Source organism: Orycteropus afer, unplaced genomic scaffold (assembly GCF_000298275.1).
Source record: "Orycteropus afer afer isolate SDZICR_OR568_19922 unplaced genomic scaffold, OryAfe1.0 scaffold00064, whole genome shotgun sequence".
NCBI lineage: Eukaryota > Metazoa > Chordata > Mammalia > Tubulidentata > Orycteropodidae > Orycteropus > Orycteropus afer.
In genome coordinates this window covers 3773641-3793694 of record NW_006921651.1, presented here as the reverse complement: position 1 = coordinate 3793694, position 20054 = coordinate 3773641, and the positions used below count along the sequence as shown (strand labels likewise).

The following is a 20054-nucleotide window of genomic DNA, read 5'->3' as shown; positions in this document are numbered from 1 at the left end:
TGGTATTTCTAATTCCAACTTTTGAAGGAATCGCCATACTGCTTTCCACAATGGTTGTACCATTTTACAGTCCCACCAGCAGTGTATGAGAGTCCCTATCTCTCCACAACCTCGCCAGCATTTGTTATTTTCTGTCTTGTTGAACAGTTGTTGCATAGGGTTTTGAGAGATCCTTTTGGGAACCGATTGCCAGGCTTGTCTCTGGGTAGGAGGTGCCCCTGGGTAGTTCAAACCACCAACCTTTTGGCTGGTAGTCGAGTGCTTATGCTTCCCATAGACTCCTGGGCAGAGACCAGACAGTGCAGCAATGAGTGTCCTTTTTTCAGCATTGCCATCAAAAGAAAACAAGTATGACATGGTCAGTTTCAACTGGAAATAAACTTGAAACTAGCAGTAGAATGTGAACAGGAGTGTATCCTATGTCGGCAAGTATGTGTTTTATTCTGAAATGTCATTTCCTAGAAATTTGTGGGCATTTTTATTCTATCAAGACTAAATTGCCTCTCTTACTGTGTGTTTCTCATACTACCCTTCAGGAAGGTGAGATTGTTGAAGTAGATGAAGAAACAGCAGCTATTTTGAAGGGCTCACGTTTTGCCCAAGATTTTCTGATGAGACCAGTTGGAGAGAGGTCGCCACCATCTGGGAGTTGTTCTGCTTTAGAATCAAAGGTTTGCTGACTTTCAATTCCATTCCTCAGAGAATCACTTAAAAAATCATCATGCTGCCTGGTGGTTCCTCACCATTACACTGTGAATGTCATCAATGGCACTGAACTGTACGCATAAAAATGGTTACAAAGGTGAATTTGATGTGTTATATATGTTGTTCAGTGCTGTCGAGTCCAACTCATAGCAACCATATGTACAACTGAACAGAACACCGCACAGACCTGTGCCATCCTCACAGCGATAAAAAAAATCACTGTGCTTATCACAGGGGGGAGAAATCATTGTGTTTTGCAGTTGTCCACTTATAACTTATTTCTAGCATATTTGTATAAGGGCACTCTGGTGGCATAGACTGCTAACCAGAAGGCTGATGGTTCAAACCCAACAGCCATTCCTTGGAAGGAAGACTGGGCAATGTACTTCCGTAGACATACGGCCTCAGAAACCCAAGAAGGGGTCACTGTGGAAAAACAAACAAACAAACATTTTTTTTTGCGGTTGGGCACCTATAACTTATCTCTAGCATATTTGTACCTATAAAATGAATATCTATAAAATGATTTGAATTAATTTAATCACTTCACTTTTTTAATTCTGAAAATACAGAGATTCCTAATTTGGTATATCCATGGACTTGGAGACATCCATGAACCTTTTAAATTATATTAAAAATTCTGGGTGTGCATGTATACATGTGTATATAATTTTTTTTTCTTGAGAGATGGTTTATATTGTCATCAGGTTCTCAAAGGGGTCTAAAAATGAAGAGCTACCTTTAAAGATATATATAACTTACCGTTAGTTGCCGTAGCATCGATTCCAACTCATGACAAGCCCGTGTGCAGAGTAGGACGCCATAGGATGTGAGTTATACATGTGTATTTTTAAGTCTGTGAATAATATGATCAAACTGCACTCCAGACAGATGGTGCCAGTATCCATATCTGTAATGTATGAAAATACCTTTTCCCTGCACTCTTGCCAACGTTGGGTATTATTTTTAAAAAAGTATTTGTTTGTGTGATAGGTGAAAAATAATGTTTTATTTTGAATATATTGAACTTTCTGGCATATTTATTGAACATTTATATCATCCATTGTAAACTTTCTATTTAATTAGTTTAACCATTTCTATTAGAGAGTTATTAGCCCTTTAAAAATTTTCTTTGTATGAAATTGTCTATCATGTTGCAAATATTTTTCCTCAGAATGTTATTTATCTTTTGATTTGCTTTTTTTTTTCATGCACTGTTCAATTTTTATGTAGTCATTTCCTTTATGGTTTCTGCCTTTGATATTATGCTTAGAAACACTTGCCTCATGTCAACACTATAAATTTATATTTTCTTCTAGCACTTTTAAAAATGAGCTAAAATGCACTAATTTAACCTTTTTAAAGTGTACAATTTAGAGGCTTTTAGTACTTTGACGATGTTGTACAACCATCACCACTATGGCATTCCAGAACATCTCCATCACCTCAAGTAGAAACTGTATCCATGAAGCAGATTCTTCCTAGTCCCCTCTCCCAGCAGCCTTTGGAAACCACTAATCTCCTTTTTGGGAGCTCTGGTAGCATAGTGGCTAAAGCACTTGACTGCTAACCAGAAGGCTGGCGGTTCAAACCCACCAGCCACTCCTCGGAAGGAAGGTTGGGCAATTCTACTTCCGTAGTGTTACTGCCTCGGAAACCCAAGGAGGGGTCGCTATGAGTTGGGGCCAACTCGACGGCACATAACAACAACAACAACAATCTCCTTTTTGTTTCTGTGGCTTTGCCTATTCTGGATATTTCATATAAATGGAATCGTATGTGGCCTTTTGTGGCTGCCTTATTTCCCTTAGCATGTTTCCAAGTCTCATCCATGCTGTAGCATGCATCAGTACTTCATTCCTCTTTATGGTTGACTAATATTCCATTAAATAGATATACCACAGTTTGTGTATCCATTCATCAGTCAATAGATGTTTGGGTTGTGTGCATTTTTGAGTTGTTATGAATAACGCTGCTACAGACATTCACACGTTTAGGGTTGGATACCTTGGGTATCCCTAGGAGTAGAACTGCCAGGTCATCGAAGCTCAAACGTGGCAACCTGTGAGGATGGCACAGGCCAGGGCAGTGTTTTGTTCTGTTGTTCATGTGGTTGCTGTGGGTCAGAGTCGACTTGACCCAACAACAACATAGTGATTCTATATTTGCATTTTTGAGGGACTCCCAAATTGTTTTCCACAGCAGTTACACATTTTGTAATCCCATCAACAAGGCATGAGAATTCTGGTTGCTCCACATCCCGGCACACATTTAGTTTCTGTTTTTATGATGATGGCCATTCTAGTGGGTGCAAAGTGGTGTCTCGTTGTGGTTTGGATCTGCATTTCCCTGATGACGGGTGATGTTGGACACCTTTTCATGTCCTTATTGACCATCTGTGTATCTTCTTTGGAGAAAGGTCCACTCGAGTCCTTTGCCCTTTTTTTTTTTTTAATTGTGGTAAAAACGTATTTAACAAACCATTTTCCATTTCAACATTTCTTGTGTGTACAGTTCGGTGACATTAAAGTCACCGTGTGTGGTTGTCACCACATGGACAGCGGTCATCCTTCTCCCTTTCCAAATGGGTATCGCCCCTTAAGCAGTAACTGCTCCTTTCCCTTTCCTTCTCATTGTTTGGTTGCCTTATTTATTGTTCTTGAATTGTAAGAGGTCTTTATATACTGGACTTTATCAGATAAATGATTTGCAAGTGTTTTCTTTCATTCTGTGGGTTGTACTTTTACTTTCTTGATAATGTCCTTTGATGCACAAAGGCTTTTAATTTTGATGAAGTCCAGTTTACCTTTTTATTTTGTTGCATGTGTTTTTGGTGTCATATCTAAGAAACCATTGCCAAATCCAAGGTTATAAAAATTCTTCTAGTACTTTCTGCCTTCTTTTTTCACATTAAAATTTTTAATCCATCTGGATTTTTCTTTGTAAAGAATAAATACTGAGGTAGGAGGGACTATTTTTCCAAATATCAACTACTTGACGTTTTCCTATCTCATTTATTAAATAATTATCATTTCTCCACTGTTTTAAAATACTAACTTTTTCATATTCTAATTTCTTAAATATATATTTGGGTTAGTCTTCCTCTATTCTGTGAAATGATTATTTTCTGAACTATTTTATCTTGGTATTCTGAACTGCTGCAGAGATGGGAACATTGCTATTCCATTTTCAGAAGCATTTTCTGTTGACCTCATAGTTACCATGTGAGGAAGGTAGATAAGTAGTTGTGACGGATACTGGTACCTCTCGTTTATCCATTTGTGCCGTTTCGCCCATACTGTGCTGTCATTGTTATTGTATTAACCCATTTACTAATTGATAACATTTTATTATTTAGAATAGGCTTAGGGATGGATTTCAAGACTATTTTGTCTGACAGAACTTTGCCCAACATTCACCAAACAGAGAAGTGATGACATCAAGGCACTGAATACTGGAAGCCCAGGGAGTAAGAGACTGATACGCTGTGGCACACCACAGGGTTCAAGTACATGGCCTGGGGTTCAGAAAGCATAGGCTCAGCTCTTGGCTCTGTCACTTCCATGTGATCTTCAGTAAGCTCTCTAACCTTAAATGTTGGTGTCCTTTTCTGTGATAGGGAGGTAACAGTCACTTGTTGTGCTCAGTTGTAAGAATCAAATGAGATGATATACATAAAATCCTTAGTTCAATGCCTGACCCAGAATACATACACCAAAAGTAGAGGCAGTTACGATTATGGACTTGTACTTACTAAAATTCTTAGTTGCTTGAGACTGTTCTAAGTGTTTTGAGTTCTGACCTTCTCTGCAGGATTCCTTGGATCTCAGAAATTCCGTAGCCTTTCTCCATGTATGTTTCCTCTCTGTTGTTTATATTTTGTAGCAATTGGGATACATGGATTGATTCAGTAACTCTTATGCTATTTTCTACTCCTTTCATTACCTCATAAGCCGTGTTTAAGAGCAAAGCTTATTACTCATTAGAACAGCATAGGAGATGAAGAGGACGGCGTCTGCTCAGGGAGGGTAGGAGGGGATGGGGAGGGAGGGCAAGGGAAGGGGTGAGTCTAGGGAGGAAGTGGGAAGAATTCTGTTACAACGTGGGGACTGCAGTAAAGGTCACCAAACAGAATGTATGTGGATTATTGAACGGAAAACCAATGTGCTCCGAACACTTTCACTCAAATCACAAGTTGTTTTTTTTTTTTTTTAAAAAAAAAAAAGGTCAAAAAAAGTAAAGATTGGGAAGATTTGGGAAGTCTGTCTATTTTCTGTTTCTGACCAGCTGTTCAAATGCTGTAGGAGTGCCACTTCAGGATGTTCCAAACATCCCAAACCCCCAGCTCCCAAGGTGTACTTCTAGCCTACTTACTTTTAAAAAGTAAAGCTTATTGTAAAAGGACTCTCAGAAAAGGGGAAGTGTATAGTTGGGGAAGGTTAATTATGCCTGAGAGGAGACTCCTAGAGCCAAAAACTAACACATTCTCTTTGGCCAATTTCAGCAGCAGGGCTCAAGCCCTTGCTAAGCATAGAAGCCAAATCTAGAGCTAAGGATTGCTTTCTTTTGCTTGCTGTTACATTCTTGATCACTCAGCTGTTGATACTGCTCTCTTTTTCCAAAAGATGATTTTTTTTTTTTGGTAGGGAAATGTGACTTTTGATTATTTTCAATTCATTAAACATCTTACAACGCTTGAGAGTTCACTGGTAGCATCATGTTTCTGGGAAGAATCGGCACTTATTTTGAAGGAAGTTTTTCATCAGTCTGATTCTTCTGGAGCCTGGTTCCCTGAATACTGGCTACAAAAGCTGTCAGAAGATTACAAATACAGACAGCATCTTTCCTCTAGCCAGGAGTTCTGGTGGTGCAGTGGTTAAAGCCTTTGACTGCTAACCGAAAGGTCAGCAGTTTGAACCCACCAGCCGCTTCATGAGAGAAAGATGTGGCAGTGTGCTTCTGTAAGGATTTACAGCCTTGGAAACTCTAGGGGACAGTTATGCTCTGTCCTACAGGGTTGCTATGAGTTGGAAGTGACCTGATGGCAGTGGGTTGGCTTTGGTTTGTTTCCTCCAGCCACAGCATTTGTAGTGTACTTGGGCTGTAAAAACGGAGTTGCTGAATTGTACACGTGAAGAGGGTTGACATGGCAAATGTTCTGCTGCATGTATTTTACCAGAGTGAAAGAAACAAAAAATTCATTCAGTGAAAGAAACAACTGTTGCTGCAGAAAACCGTCAGTGGAGCTCGTCTTGTTCTGTTCTGGCTGCGTGCAGCCCAAGTGCGGTTTCTTGACCCCAGCTGTGAGCTGTAACATTCCACGCATCTGAACCGGCGTATCCGGCATAGAGCCTCCTTTCTATTCTGCCCTGCTGCTCTCCGCTGCAGAGGTGCCAATGTCCTGAGATCAAGTTCATGTTTGTGAAATGGGGACAACTAACACTGAAGAAAGATTTAAAAACGGAAGCAGCTGTGTGTCCTAGAAATCTAACCTTGTGCTCTTGAGTGATGACGTTCTTATCGTGTTCATTGAAGCCCTCTGTGATAAACCCTACAGGACTGACTCAGTGAAGACTGTTTGGAGTACTCTCTTTATTCTTTTTAATACTGACAAGCAAAATGTATTTTGCTATTAAAAGAATTGCATTTTTAAAATACTCAGCACTTGAGATCATGCCAGTAGGATTTGTGTTATGTAATGTCTTGCTTCAACTTAGTGGGGGGGAAAAAAACCCTAACCCACTGCCATCAAGTTGATTCCAACTCATGGTGACCCCCATTGAGTTATGGAAGTAGATTGCCCCGTCTTCCTTCCATGGAGTGGCTGGTGGGTTTGAACTACTGACCTTTTGGTTAACAGTAAAGCACCCAAAATGAAATACAACTACAGTATTAGTGTTTGAGTACATCAAAACACCTTTAACTTCTCATTTGGGTTTGCTTTTTGACAGGATGTCATCACAGATCCATTCAAGCTTGCAGAAGAGTCTTGTAATACCAAGTCCAGATGTCCTCCTGGTGTTGCTGGAGGCTGCTGTGGCTCAAAGAAAAGGTGCTAGTTCTACAGCTGCCTGGAAGATGTAACCACTGGTGGCCAGAGGCTGAAGAATGAGTTGTGTATTTTTTTTAACCTGTTCTTTTCCTAAGAACAAACTATAAGAAAGAATAATGGCAGGAAATTACCATATTCCTGATCACTGAATAAGGACAAATGAGTTGTTTAAACCAAAAAACCCCAAACCCAGTGCCATCCAGTTGATTCTGACCCATAGCGACCCGCTTTGGGTTTCCAAGGAGGTAAATCTCCACAGAAGTAGATTGCCCAGTTTTCCTTCTGGGGAGTGGCTGGTGGGTTTGAACCGCCAGTTCTTTTGGTTAGCAGTCAAACACCTTAGGCACTATGCCAGCAGAGCTCCCAATAAATTGTTTTGTTGTTGTTATGTGCTGTCGAGTCGGACCCGACTCATAGCGACCCCTCCTTGGGTTTCCAAGGCAGTATCACTACAGAAGTAGATGGCCCCATCTTCCTTCCGAGGAGTGGATGATAGGTTTGAACCACCAGCCTTCTGGTTAGCAGTCAATTGCCTTAGGCACTACGCTACCAGAAGGTATTAATTAAAGGTTCACAACAAATCCCCCAAATAAAGACTAGTTGAAGGTTTTATTTCATAACTAATCCAAAGTTCTGGTGCCACCTCGTGGTCAGAAAGGGAACTGAACGGCAGATTGAAGACTTGGCCAATGACTAGAAAGGCTATAGAATTAACAATTGTCAGTAAAAAATAATTAAAAAAAAAAACCTCACTGCCATCAAGTCGGTTCTGACTCATAGTGACCCCTCCTTGGGTTTCCGAAGCAGTATGTCTATGGAAGTAGATTGCCCAACCTTCCTTCCAAGGAGTGGCTGGTGGGTTTGAACTGCCAGCATTCTGGTTAGCAGTCAAATGCCTTAGGCACTATGCCACCAGGGCACCTAACAATTGTCAGAGGACCTCAGAAAAAAATATCTTCTTCTGACCTGCATAGTACCTTTTGGACTTTTTGCCATGTTTTCTCATTAAACAAAGTTCCTACTGAAATACAGCTAATCACGGTAGAAGATTGGCATCACAAATGTGGTAGGAGTGCTTGCTCTTCAGATAACTGGTCTTTTATACCAAACTTTCTTTCTTTATTTTTTGCAACTGAATGAAGAAAACAAATGAATGATAAATTTATTTGACCTCAGTTCATCCTCATAACTGACAACAGAGTGACTTATCTGTAGTAAATCCCAACTGAATTAGGAAGAGAGTTTGAGCATTTTTGAAAGGAAAGGCAGGAGAAATAAAAAAGGGTGGGTTTTCTTTTTCTTTATAAAAGGTCTTTGTTAACTTTTAGGAAAGTATGGGACTCAGTTTCAGGTTCCATAGTTAACAGGAATATTTTAAGCATGATTAAGTCATTAGACGTTAAGAACAGTAAGAAAAGGTTCAAAGATGAGTCAGTCAGTCCAGGTGTCCATGAGGGTCTTGTGGAGGACACATGGTCCTTGTTATCAAGGAGCTTGTAGTTCCGTTTTTAAATACCAGGCTTCAAACCATGAAAGGTTTTAAACAAGAACGTGTGAGCCAGTTCTGAATTCTTAAAAAGGAAGTAGGGGGAGAATGTTTCGGCCTTGGGGAAAAACTAGAATGGATTCTACAGGACAGACTCCTCTTTTTAAGAAAGTTGTTAAAGATTCTTGGATTTCTGAGTGGGTTCAGCCACAGGCCCTGACTTAGTGCTATAGACAGGAGTGGGCTAGGTGATACCTTTTAACCCTTTCATCTGTGACCTTGGCTCTAAACCAGCCGTACACTCTAGAACTCAGTATATATTTACCCAGCATTCCCTGTGTTAGTGACATCACTAGTTAGAATAGTACAGTTAGGATGACACATACTTCACCATCCATGAGCCTAAGATGGTCCCACTAGGGGAGAAACCCACTTCCATCAAAGTTGATTCCAACTCAGCAGAACTACTCCATAGGGTTTCCAAGGATGTACTCTACGGAAGCAGACTGCCACTTTCAGTTAGCAGTCGAATGCTTTAACCACTGCACCACCAGGGCTTCCACTAGGGGAGAGAGGATGTTCTGGTTTGGTTTACTAGGCTCTTCTAAACAGGAGGAGGGGCTCATTGGCCTTTCACTTGTCATTCTGAACACTCCATTCCCCCAAAAAAAGATGTGGAGTTAAGAGATTGGGCTGGACTGTGGAAATTCAAATTGTTCTTTTCCCAAGAATAATGCACTTTATGCATGATTTTCCAAATAAAGGCTACATTTTAAGAATCCTATTTGACCTAGAAGGTATAAAAGGAAGTATGAGATAATAGAAAATTAAAGGTGATATGTTTTGCCCAGGGCAATGCTATAAACAGTTATTTAAATGTTCAAAACAGGTGAAATGGAAACTCAGGGAAGTCCAGACTCTCAGAGGGGAAGATTGCTCTTCAAGATTGGGAGGCAGTATGGAATGAGCCTCAGAGCAAAAACCCTGACGCCAGACTTTGTAGGTTTTTTCCCCCTCAACTCTGCCAAGCTTGGGAAAATTATTCACCATTGCTGCACCTTCGGTTGCTTGTTTGTATGAAGTTCTCTGAAAGGGCGCTTGGACCTGATTTAGATCATTAGCTTTGATCTATATGGTTGCTACAAGCATGTGATGTTGGCACTGGCCAAAGACCAATGCTGCTTTTGCTGCTGGAGCAGAGTTTAAGGAAGCTGCCTGTAACTCTTTTGATGGCAGGCAACCCCCTGCCCCCGACATTTTACTACGATGATTTTCAATGATACAGTGGAGTTTAAAGAACTGTAGCCAATCCTCATATACCAACACTGAAATCAGACCCATTGCTGTTGGACTGATTGCCAACTCAAGGTGACCTCAAAGGTTGCAGAGTAGAGCTGGATTCCATAGGGTTTTCAAGGCTGGATTACACTCACCATAAAGAAAACAAAAGTCCTCACAACGGGACCAAGAAGCAGCATCACGATAAATGGAGAAAAGATTGAAGTTGTCAAAGATTTCATATTACTTGGATCCACAATCAACACCATTGGAAGCAGCAGTTAAGAAATCAGACAACGTATTGCACTGGGCAAGTCTGCTGCAAAAGACCTCTTTAAAGTGTTGAAGAACAAAGATGTCTTTTGAAGACTAGGGTGTGCCTGACCCAAGCCATGGTATTTTCAGTCACCTCATATGCATGCGTGATAGGATAATATCCATACGCCTACAAGGAAGACCCGTTAATATGACTGTTATTCAAATTTATGCCCCAACCACCAAAGCCAAAGATGAGGAAATTGAAGAATTTTATCAGCTTCTACAGTCTGAAATTGACCAAACATGCAATCAGGATGGGTTAATTATCACTGGTGACTGGAATGCAAAAGTTGGAAACAAAGAAGAATCACCGGTAGTTGGAAAATTTGGCCTTGGTGACAGAAATAATGCTGGAACTCACATGGTAGAATTTTGCAAAACCAACGACTTGTTCATTGCAAACACCTTTTTTCAACAACACAAACGGAGGCTGTACACGTGGACTTCACCAGATGGAACACACAGGAATCAGATTGACTACATCTGTGGCAAGAGGTGGTGGAAAAGCTCAATATCTTCAGCCAAAACCAGGCCAGGAGCTGATTGTGGAACAGACCATTAACTGCTCATATGCAAATTCAACTTGAAGTTAAAGACAATTAAAACAAGTTCAAGAGAGCCAAAGTATGATCTTGAATATATCTCTCCTGAATTTAGAGATCATCTAAATAATAGATTTGATGCATTGAACACCAATGACTGAAAGCCAGATGAATTATGCGAAGATATCAAGAACATTATCCATGAAGAAAGCAAGAGATCACTTAAAAGGACAAGAAAAGAAGAGAAGACCAAAGTGGATGACAGAAGAGACTCTGAACCTTGCTCTTTAGCAGAGAATAGCTAAAGCAAATGGAAGAAACGAAAAGGTAAAAGGGCTGAACAGAAGATTTCAAAGAGCAGCTCAAGTAGACAAAGCCAATTACTATAATGAAATGTGCAAAGACCTGGAGTCTGAAAACCAAAAGGGAAGAACATGCTCGGCCTTTCTCAAACTGAAAGAACTGAAGAAAAAATTTAAGCCTCAAGTTGCAATCTTGAGAGATTCTATGGGCAAAATAATGATGCAGGAAACATCAAGAGAAGATGGCAGGAATACACAGAGTCACTGTATCAAAAAGAACTGATCGATCTTCATCCATTTCAGGAAGTGGCATATGCTCTAGAACCAACGGTAATGAAGGAAGAAGTCAAAGCTGCAATGAAAGAACTGGCAAAGAACAAGGCTCCGGGAATTGATGGCATACCAGTTGAGCTATTTCAACAAACAGATGTCCCATTGGAGGCACTCACTCAGTTATGCCAAGAGATTTGGAAGACAGCTACCTGGCCAACTGACTGGAAGAGATCCATATTTGTGCCCATTCCAAAGAAAGGTGATCCCACAGAATGTGGAAATTATAGAACAATATCATTAATATTGCATGCAAGTAAGATCTTACTGAAGATAATTCAGAAACGTTTGCAGCAGTATATTGATAGAGAACTTCCAGAGGTTCAAGCCGGATTCATAAGAGGACGTGGAACAAGGGATATCATAGCTGTTGTCAGATGGATCTTGGCTCAAGGCAGGGAATACCAGAAAGATGTTTACTTGTGTTTTATTGACTATGCAAAGACATTTGATTGTGTGGATCATGATAAATTACGGATAACATTGAGAAGAATGGGAATTCCCATGCACTTGATTGTACTCATGAGGAATCTGTACCTTGCCCAGGAGGCTGTCGTTCGAAGAACAAGGGGACACTACATGGTTTAAAATCAAGAAGGGAGTGCGTCAGGGTTGTATTCTTTCTCCACACTTATTCAGTCTATATGCTGAGCAAATAATCCGAGAAGCTGGACTATATGAAGAAAAACGTGGTATCAAGATTGGAGGAAGAATCATTAACAACCTGAGATATGCAGATGATACAACTTTGCTTGCTAAAAGTGAGGATGATTTAAGGCACCTACTGATGAAGGTTGAAGAATACAGTCTGCAGTATGGATTACATCTCAATATAAAGAAAACAAAAATCCTCACAACTGGACCAATGAGCAGCATCACAATAAATGGAGAGAAGATTGAGGTTGTCAAAGAATTCACATTGCTTGGTTCTACAATCAATGCCAACAGAAGCAGCAGTCAGGACATTAGACGACGTGTAGCATTGGGAAAGTCAACTGCGAAGGAACTGTTTCAAGTGCTGAGGAGTAAGGATATCTCCTTGAGGACTAAGGTGCGCCTGACACAAGCCATGATATTTCCAATCGCCTCATATGCATGTGAGAGCTGGACAATGAATAAGGAAGACCGAAGAAGAGTGGATGCTTTTGAGTTGTGCTGTTGAAGAATACGGAAAGTACCATGGACTGCCAGAAGAACGAACAAATCTGTCCTGCAAGAAGTGCAGCTGGGATGCTCTTTGGAAGCAAGAATGGCCAGACTTCATCTCACCTATTTTGGTCATGTTGTAAGAAGGGACCATTCCCTGGAGAAGGATGTCATGCTTGGTAGGATGGAGGGTCGACGAAAGAGGGGGAGGCCTTCAACGAGATGGATTGACATGGTGGCTGCGATGATGGGCTCAAGTATAGCAGGGATTGTGGGGCTGGCGTGGGATCGGGCAGTGTTTCGTTCTGCTGTGCATGGGGTCGCTATGAGTCAGAAACGACTCGACGGGACTTAACAACAACAACATATGCATGCAAAAGCTGCATGATGAATAAGGAAGACCAAAGAAGAGTGGATGCTTTTGAGTTGTGCTGTTGAAGAATACGGAAAGTACCATGGACTGCCAGAAGAACGAACAAATCTGTCCTGCAAGAAGTGCAGCTGGGATGCTCTTTGGAAGTGAGAATGGCCAGACTCTGTCTCACCTACTTTGGTCATGTTGTCAGAAAGGACCATTCCCTGGATAAGAATATCATGCTTGGTAAAGTGGAGGGTCAGCAAAAAGAGGGAAGACCCTCAATGAGATGGATTGACACAATGGCTGCAATGGTGGACTCAAGTGTAGTAAGGATTGTGAGGCTGGTGCAGGACCAGGCAGTGTTTGGTTCTGTTGTACACAAGGTTGCTACGAGTTGGAGTTGACTCTATGGCACCTGACAGCAACAACAACAACAAGCTTTCAGAAGTAGGTCTGCAGGCCTTTCTTCTGTGGGACGTCTGGAGGGTTTGAACCGCAGCCTTTTGGTCAGTAGTTGAGGACTTAACTGTCACCCAGGAGCTAATATACCGACTACCTAGGTTCTACAACTGCTAACTGCTTATAATAATTTTATACATTTAAACTAACTAATAGCAGAGCTGTAGAAATAGAGGCCTAATTCTCTACTAGCCACAAACCTTTTTCTAAAGATACTGGACTTAAAGAGTTTAAGGAGATTTTCTTCTAGTTGACTATTGTATCAAATATATTATTTTCAGTTCTTCATTATCACAGGGGAAGGATTCATTTGAAAATCATGGAAGCCGGCAGAGGCTTTCCCATTTATCTACTGGGGGCGACCCCACCCTGAGCCAAGCACAGCTGAAAAGGGCATGGCTTTGTGCCAAGACGGCAGCAGAATCGTTTTGTTGATTCTTGGCCTTTCCTTGGATGGCTCCAAGAAAGCAGTCAAGAAAGTTACTACTCTTGCCTTTTTAGGCTGAAACGTCAAATAAATCTGGCAAAGATGTGAACCCGTCTATCCCTTCTTTCCTTTGTTCACTAAATATTTATTAAGTACCTACTATGTGCCAGATACTGTCCTAGGGACTGATCACTAACAATAGGACATTATGGACCCCGGGGACCAACAGGAGAGAAACAGCTGAGCATGTTTCCTAGACTCTGCTGGGACCTGTCCTAACTTCTGGGATCTGCCAAGTTTCCTCAACCCTACACCATTATGTGGGTCCTAACAAGGGTCCTTTTGCCGACCCTGCCCTAAGAGGCAGCAGAGGGAGGGCTCACTGGATTAAAAATGAACACTTGCAAAAGTGAAGCTGGAATTGTATAATCCCAGCACTAGCCTATGACGTGAGCTTGACGGCTTCGTTCCAGTCCCTATTCAACTGCTGATTCTGCGATTCCTGCAAGCACAGCTCCCACTGAGGTGAATGGGAGTGTTATGTGAATGTAAGTTTTGTACTTAATCTTCTCCTGCTGGGTGAGCCTTGCTTGTCTTGGACTGATGACCATGCCAATCCCCTTCCCCAATGGGAAACACGAGCCCCTCCTTTTATGTAGCACAGGCATGCTGCAGTGCTATGCTCCAGGTAAGAGGAAAATCAATTCGGAACAAAAGCATCCTGCCTAATACTATTCCATTGCCTTGTATAAAACCACAGTGTCTCAGATTCGTTGTTCAGAAGCCAGAGACACTAGCAAGGTGGAATGGTAAATTGATGATCTCTGGGCTCACTGTCAAGCCGACTCGGGTCTGCTAACTCTTTGGCCCTAAAGCCATTAACCTTCTTATTGGGGGAGTGAAGAATGAAGGAGATGGAAAGCCAGTGCTGTTTCCACAGTGGCTCTCTGCTGAGATTTGCCCATGGGAAAATCACCTTCCTCTTTGGGCCTTACTTTCCCCCCATGAACTGGGGTGTGTGTGTGTGTGTGTGGGGGGGGTTGGTCCCAGTGCACTCTAAGTTCTTTTCCAGAAAGTTTAGAAACAGATGGATGGTCTACATCTGTGGAAGTCACAGTATTTATATAATTTTTTTAAAATTAGTTGACTGCATTTATAAATTGGAAGATTTTACATAAAATATGAATTTCTGCCTTTTCCTGAAAAATGGGAAATGCTGGCAACACTCGGCCTGCACTTCTGCGGTGTCTGGAACTGAGTCATGGCTTCCCCTTCAGGGAGGGTGTGCCCCTTTGGACAGTTTGTCACAGTCCCGAGCTCCTTACCCAGTCAATTTCATTGGCCCCTATAAGCCTTGAGTTTGTGACCTTTGATTTAGGGCTGGAGTTAGCACAATTTCATCAGTTACATGTGAGGTATTTTTGATTGTACATCAAATAACGGCAAGTCTGTGGCCGAATCTGTGAATCTGACTTCTGTATTGATTCATTATAAGCGGTGGCCAACAAGGGCACGTGGAACTTGGTGGGGATGCTCACAGGAGGAACCAAAGAGTACTGGAGCTGCTTATGCTAATTTGACATACAACTCAGAGCCTAATTGTATCAGGTGAAGCCGCCTATTTATTCTCTGTTGCCAGAGTTGACAGCGTCCACCCATCAATTTTCTTTGTGAATATCAAATGAGCATCCTCTGGAAGCAAAGGCCCCAAATGTCAGGATGCGGGGGCGGGAGAAGGTGTGCACAGCAGGTGTACAAGGCCATGGGAGGCTTCTAAGCCCAGTGGTTAATCTTTTATTAACTGTTCTTCTTTCTCTTATTAACCTTATGATTCCTTTCAACTAGATCTAACTAAGGAAATACTGTGAAGAAGATCTTTTTATTTTCCCTTTTAAAGAAGATAGTAGGAGCCCATGAAGCAGATGCAGCCCTTTAAAAATGGTAGTTTCTCACAGTGATGAGAAGAGTCACTGCTCTTGTGGGTATCGGCCACGCCAAATAGCCTAAGTTGTTTCTTTACTGAAAATAACTCCCTTACGTCTCCCTCACAATGCTGATTTTTCTAAATTAAGAGAAAATAGGCTGCGTATGTTTAAATGACATGCACAATAGAATTACAGTCTCATTAGTGTTGGAACCAAGACTGGAGCTAGGTCTTTGGCTCCTATATCATTGCACTATGTGGTTTGCCCTTGCTCTTTCAGGATAGCTAGGGAATTCCCAAACTGAAAAATATAGCAATTAAAAAAGGAAACGATGACTGTAAAAGAATAGTGGGTACCCATGTAGGGTAGAGGGAGGGTGTATCTAGAAGGGATATATAGGGGTTCTCTTGACAAAGGAGTGGTTTCCTTTATCTTTACCAGTTATTATAAGGTGAACATAGTGTTTGCCTGAGACCATCCTGGTTTAAAGGAGCTCTGGTGATGCAGTGAGTGTGTAAGGCATGTGGCTGTGAACCAGAAGGCTGGTGGTTCAAACCCACCAGCTGCTCTGCGGGAAGAAGAGGAGGCAATCTATTTTTGTAAAGATTTACAGTCTTGGAAACCCTATGGGGGTCACTAGGAGTCGGAATCAACTTGATGGCAGTGGGTGGTGGTGTCCTGGCTGAAGTCTATTGTCCCGGCTTAATTATTAATGTACCCCTTTTCACTCTTAAAAGAGTTCTGTTTAGGTTGATAAATTATATGGTCACTTATTATACCGTACATGCAGGTTTTATGCATTTTTATGTCAAAAATTTTGAAAGTTTAACAATATATATCAGCAGTTCTGACCTATAACCAGGAGTCCAGGCCAACCTGGGAAACCTGGTGTTTGCGCCAAAATTCACGATTAGTACAGAGACTATAGTGGCGGCAGCTGTGGTCCACGTGTGGCCTTCCCAGAGGCGTGGTGACCCATCTTGGCCCAGCACAAACCAACCCCAACCAACTTCCCAACATGATTCCTGCTGTTCTTCTTTGTAAGCTAGAGAGCCAAGTTCAACTCCATTTTGTTTGAAAAATGCTGCTACCTTTCCAACCTCACCTCACACTTTCCCTTCCATTAGAATATTTTTTCCTTTTCTCTCTTAAACCCTTTTTAGAATAGCTCTTAGGTCTGTATATCCAAAACTCACCTATTCAGAAACAGCTCAAAGGCTACAAAGCTCTCCTCAGTACCCCCTCTTTATCTGTACTTCCTTCTAAGACACTTGGTGCTCTACTCCATATTATAGAACATATTTGTACACAAATAACATGCATGTTACATGGTCTTGCAAATGGCAACCCCTTGCACATTAGTTTTGTCCATGTACTATGTGTGTTATATGTGTGTGCACTTTACAAGGGCATGCTGCATGCTGAAAAATACAGTCATTATCCACGTACATGTTTCTTAACCTCATTATTAGTAAGCTTCTGGGGTAACCTCTGATTGAAGACTGTAGCTTTACAATTCCTAGCACAGTGTCTGGAACTTATTAGATATATGCTAAATATTAGTTGAATAAATGAATAAATAAAAGAGGGGAGAAAAAAAATGGGGTAAGAAATAAAACACAAACTTTGTATTTAAAATTTAAAGAGGAAACAATGTGGTATTAATAAATGAGACGAAATAAATTAAGTCTTCAGTTTAGTGATTTTTAAAAATAAATACCATCAATATCACAGAGGAACTAAAAATAGGAGCAGCATTTTTCCACTGGGGCCTGACATTGTTTTTCTATGCATGGGGATTATTGAAACAGAATTTTAGCTCCAGCTTCAGAGGATGTGGAGAAAAGACTTTGGGAATGAACTCAGCTGGTCTGGGAAACCTGGTCTTTCGTGACTACAGCAGTGGCCATAAATTAAAGCTCTGGTGTCAGATCCATGCAGGTCTGAAACCTATGGGAGAACTCAGAATTGGACATGCCATCCTCTCATCGGAGTCTTCCTTATGTCCCGAGGACCACCCAAATGTGGTTTTAAAATTTCTGTTTTTGAATAGGCAGAATTCACATGGTTCAACATTTAAAAGCTATGGAAATGAAAGGTCTTCCTACTATCATGACTTGTGCTGAGTGTTTTTTACAATCACAGTGATCAGAAACTTTCTTAAACATTTGCCCAAGGCTGAGATGGAGGCTGGGATTGGAGAGAAAGAGTAACACAGAACAAACATTCTAGAAGATTCTAGAAAATTCCACAGCTCCTGGGCCTGATGAACAGTAGGCTTTTAGCTGCAAAAATGTTCTTCTCTGACTAATGATGAAAGATCAAGGGCCATGGAGAGGGAGGGACTGGGTGACAGCCCAGTGCTTGGGAGACTTGTTAGGGTCCTGCCACTGAGGCTCAAAGTCAGTCCCAGGGAAAAAGGTACCAGGATGCAAGACAATCTCTCCTGAGGCCAGGCCTCGGTAGGATACAACTTCAAGGAGGAAGAGCAGAAGTAGGTGTCCCACAGAGCTGGAAGGGGGAAGAGGTGACTGTCATGGGCTGGTGGAAGAGGCTTACAGGGCACTAGAGAAAGGCTGCCAACCAAGTGACTCCCCTCTTACTATTTCCCATTCGGGCACCTCAGGGCCTAAGACTTGGAATTTCCTGGAAGAACCCGAGGAACGTGGGCCCTTATCAAGGGAAGAAGCTTTCCTTAAAACTATGTCAAAAATCCACCTTTTTCTTTCTTTCCCAGGAACTATGTCTAGAAAAGATCTAGAAAAGGAGGAAAATTGGAAAGTCCAAAATAAAAAGCCCAAAAACTTCTCTAGAGAAGGTAAATGGCATTGCTGGCTTTGTTTTATTTTATTTTATTGCTAACTGTTGTGACAAATGCTCTCTTTAGTTAAAGGAGTTCTATATATTTAAACAAGTGGACATGCTGCTTCTAAGAAGTCTCTGTCAAGGCACACAGACTTGATCCTTCGGAAAGTTTGGGTAACTCCACCATTTGCTTAGTTCCTATTTTTCCTCAGAAAACCTTGTGCTTTGGTGTGACTAAAATTTCACTTGGCTCACTCACTGTGGACACATCATGAGGAAAGACCAATTGTTAGACAGGAACATCACGGTTGGTAAAGTAGAGGCTCGGCAAAAATGAGGTAAACCCTCAGTGAGATGGGCTGACCCAATGGACAAGACAATGGACTCAAACGTACTAACAATTAGGAAGACGGTGCAGGGTGGAGCAACATTTCATTCTGTCACACATAGGGCTGCTAGGCCTTGGAGCTGACTCAATGGCATCTAATAACACCAGGAGGAAAAGCTTCTCTATAAATATAGAGCTTTCTGTTTAAATATGCTCAGAATTCAGAGTTTTGTTGAATGTTTTCCCCCCAGTTGTCAAAAGAGATCCTTAGAAACACATACGGCTCTTGCTTTCTGTTCATACAGAGACAGTTTGGAAAGCCCCCGAAGTCAGTACAAGCCTGTACCAGCTGCCCCTTACAAATGAGGAAACTTGAAGGTCTGTCTTGCTCAGGAAAGTTACCTGACTTAGGCATCTAGACTGCTCTCTGTCTTGGGTGTACCTTGGCTTGGCGGGTCCTTTCTGACATTTTACTATGAAGTCCTAATTGCTAACTTGCTTCTAAATTCTGAATGCCACAGTTCCCTGACCGTTCTAGCTTTCTTTGAAATGCACAGGAAATGTCTGTAGGTTTGGCAAGCTCTTCCCGTCCCCCTCCTTCTTCTCCACACTATTCTGAAAGTGTTCATTCAGCACTTGAGAGTCTTGCATCATGTTCCCTTAAACACCCTTGGACTCACGTTTGAAGAAGGGAAAATGGTTTCATTTCCAATCAGCTGACTTAGGACCATGTCTGTTCTTAAGCTTTGTCAGATACCCCTAAAAATCCCAACTTTTTTTTTTCCCTAAACGTCCATAATGCCACTCTTACAAGCGCACCCCAACTCTGAATCAGGTTTTCTTAATCTAAACTTTTAAAAATCTAGTAGTATGAAAATTAGGGGTGGTGGAAACAAGGCCAAAAACTGAAGGAACGTGATTTGAAACAATCAGAATAGAAATTCTTTAATTTCTTTAATATCTACCAATATTGTTTTGAATGCCTACCAGTGTTATAAACCCCGGTCATACAGCAGTGAAGAAAACAGACATCTTTGTCCTCGGGGAGTTTATGTTCTAGTGGAAGGAGACAGATAATAAACCAAATTAATAATTTATACAGAATATTAGAACGTGATCTTTGAAGATAAAAAAGCAGACATGGAGTATAGGGAGTGCTTGCAAGTTTAAAATAAAATGGCCTCAGAGCAAAGCCTAGAAGAAGGTGAACCAGCAGGCTATGTTGATATCTGGGGGGAGAGACTTCCAGGCACAGGAAACAGAGAGTGCAAAGGCGTCCCCAGAGTGATTGAGAAACAGCTGGGTTTGGAGCAGCAGGTGATGAGGTCAGAGAAGTAAGAGCAGGGAGCAGATCCTTTAGGGCCTTATAGGATATTGTAGATATTTGGCTTTTACTGTGATGAGGTGGGAAGCCACTGGGGGTTTTCAGAGGGACTGGATCTGATTTAAGATCACCTGGCTGCTGGCTTGAGGAGAGAAGGGGCCGGCGCAGGAGAGAGGCTGCTGTACTCATCCCTACCAGAAAGTAATCAGAAACGTTTGACTTGTTTAGAAAAAGGGAAGTAAATGTGCTTGTAGAATAAATAAATAATA

General features: G+C 41.5%; 1 protein-coding gene across 1 annotated transcript in view; it reads left to right on the top strand.

Moving 5' to 3' along the window:
- AS3MT (arsenite methyltransferase) overlaps window positions 1-6764 on the top strand; it is an 18113-nt gene extending 11349 nt beyond the window's left edge. The window contains exons 9-10 of the mRNA XM_007940022.1: window positions 537-671; window positions 6657-6764. Of these exons, the coding sequence (XP_007938213.1) occupies window positions 537-671; window positions 6657-6764 (243 nt within the window). The remainder of the gene's footprint in view (window positions 1-536; window positions 672-6656) is intronic.
- Window positions 6765-20054: the final 13290 nt, after the last annotated feature.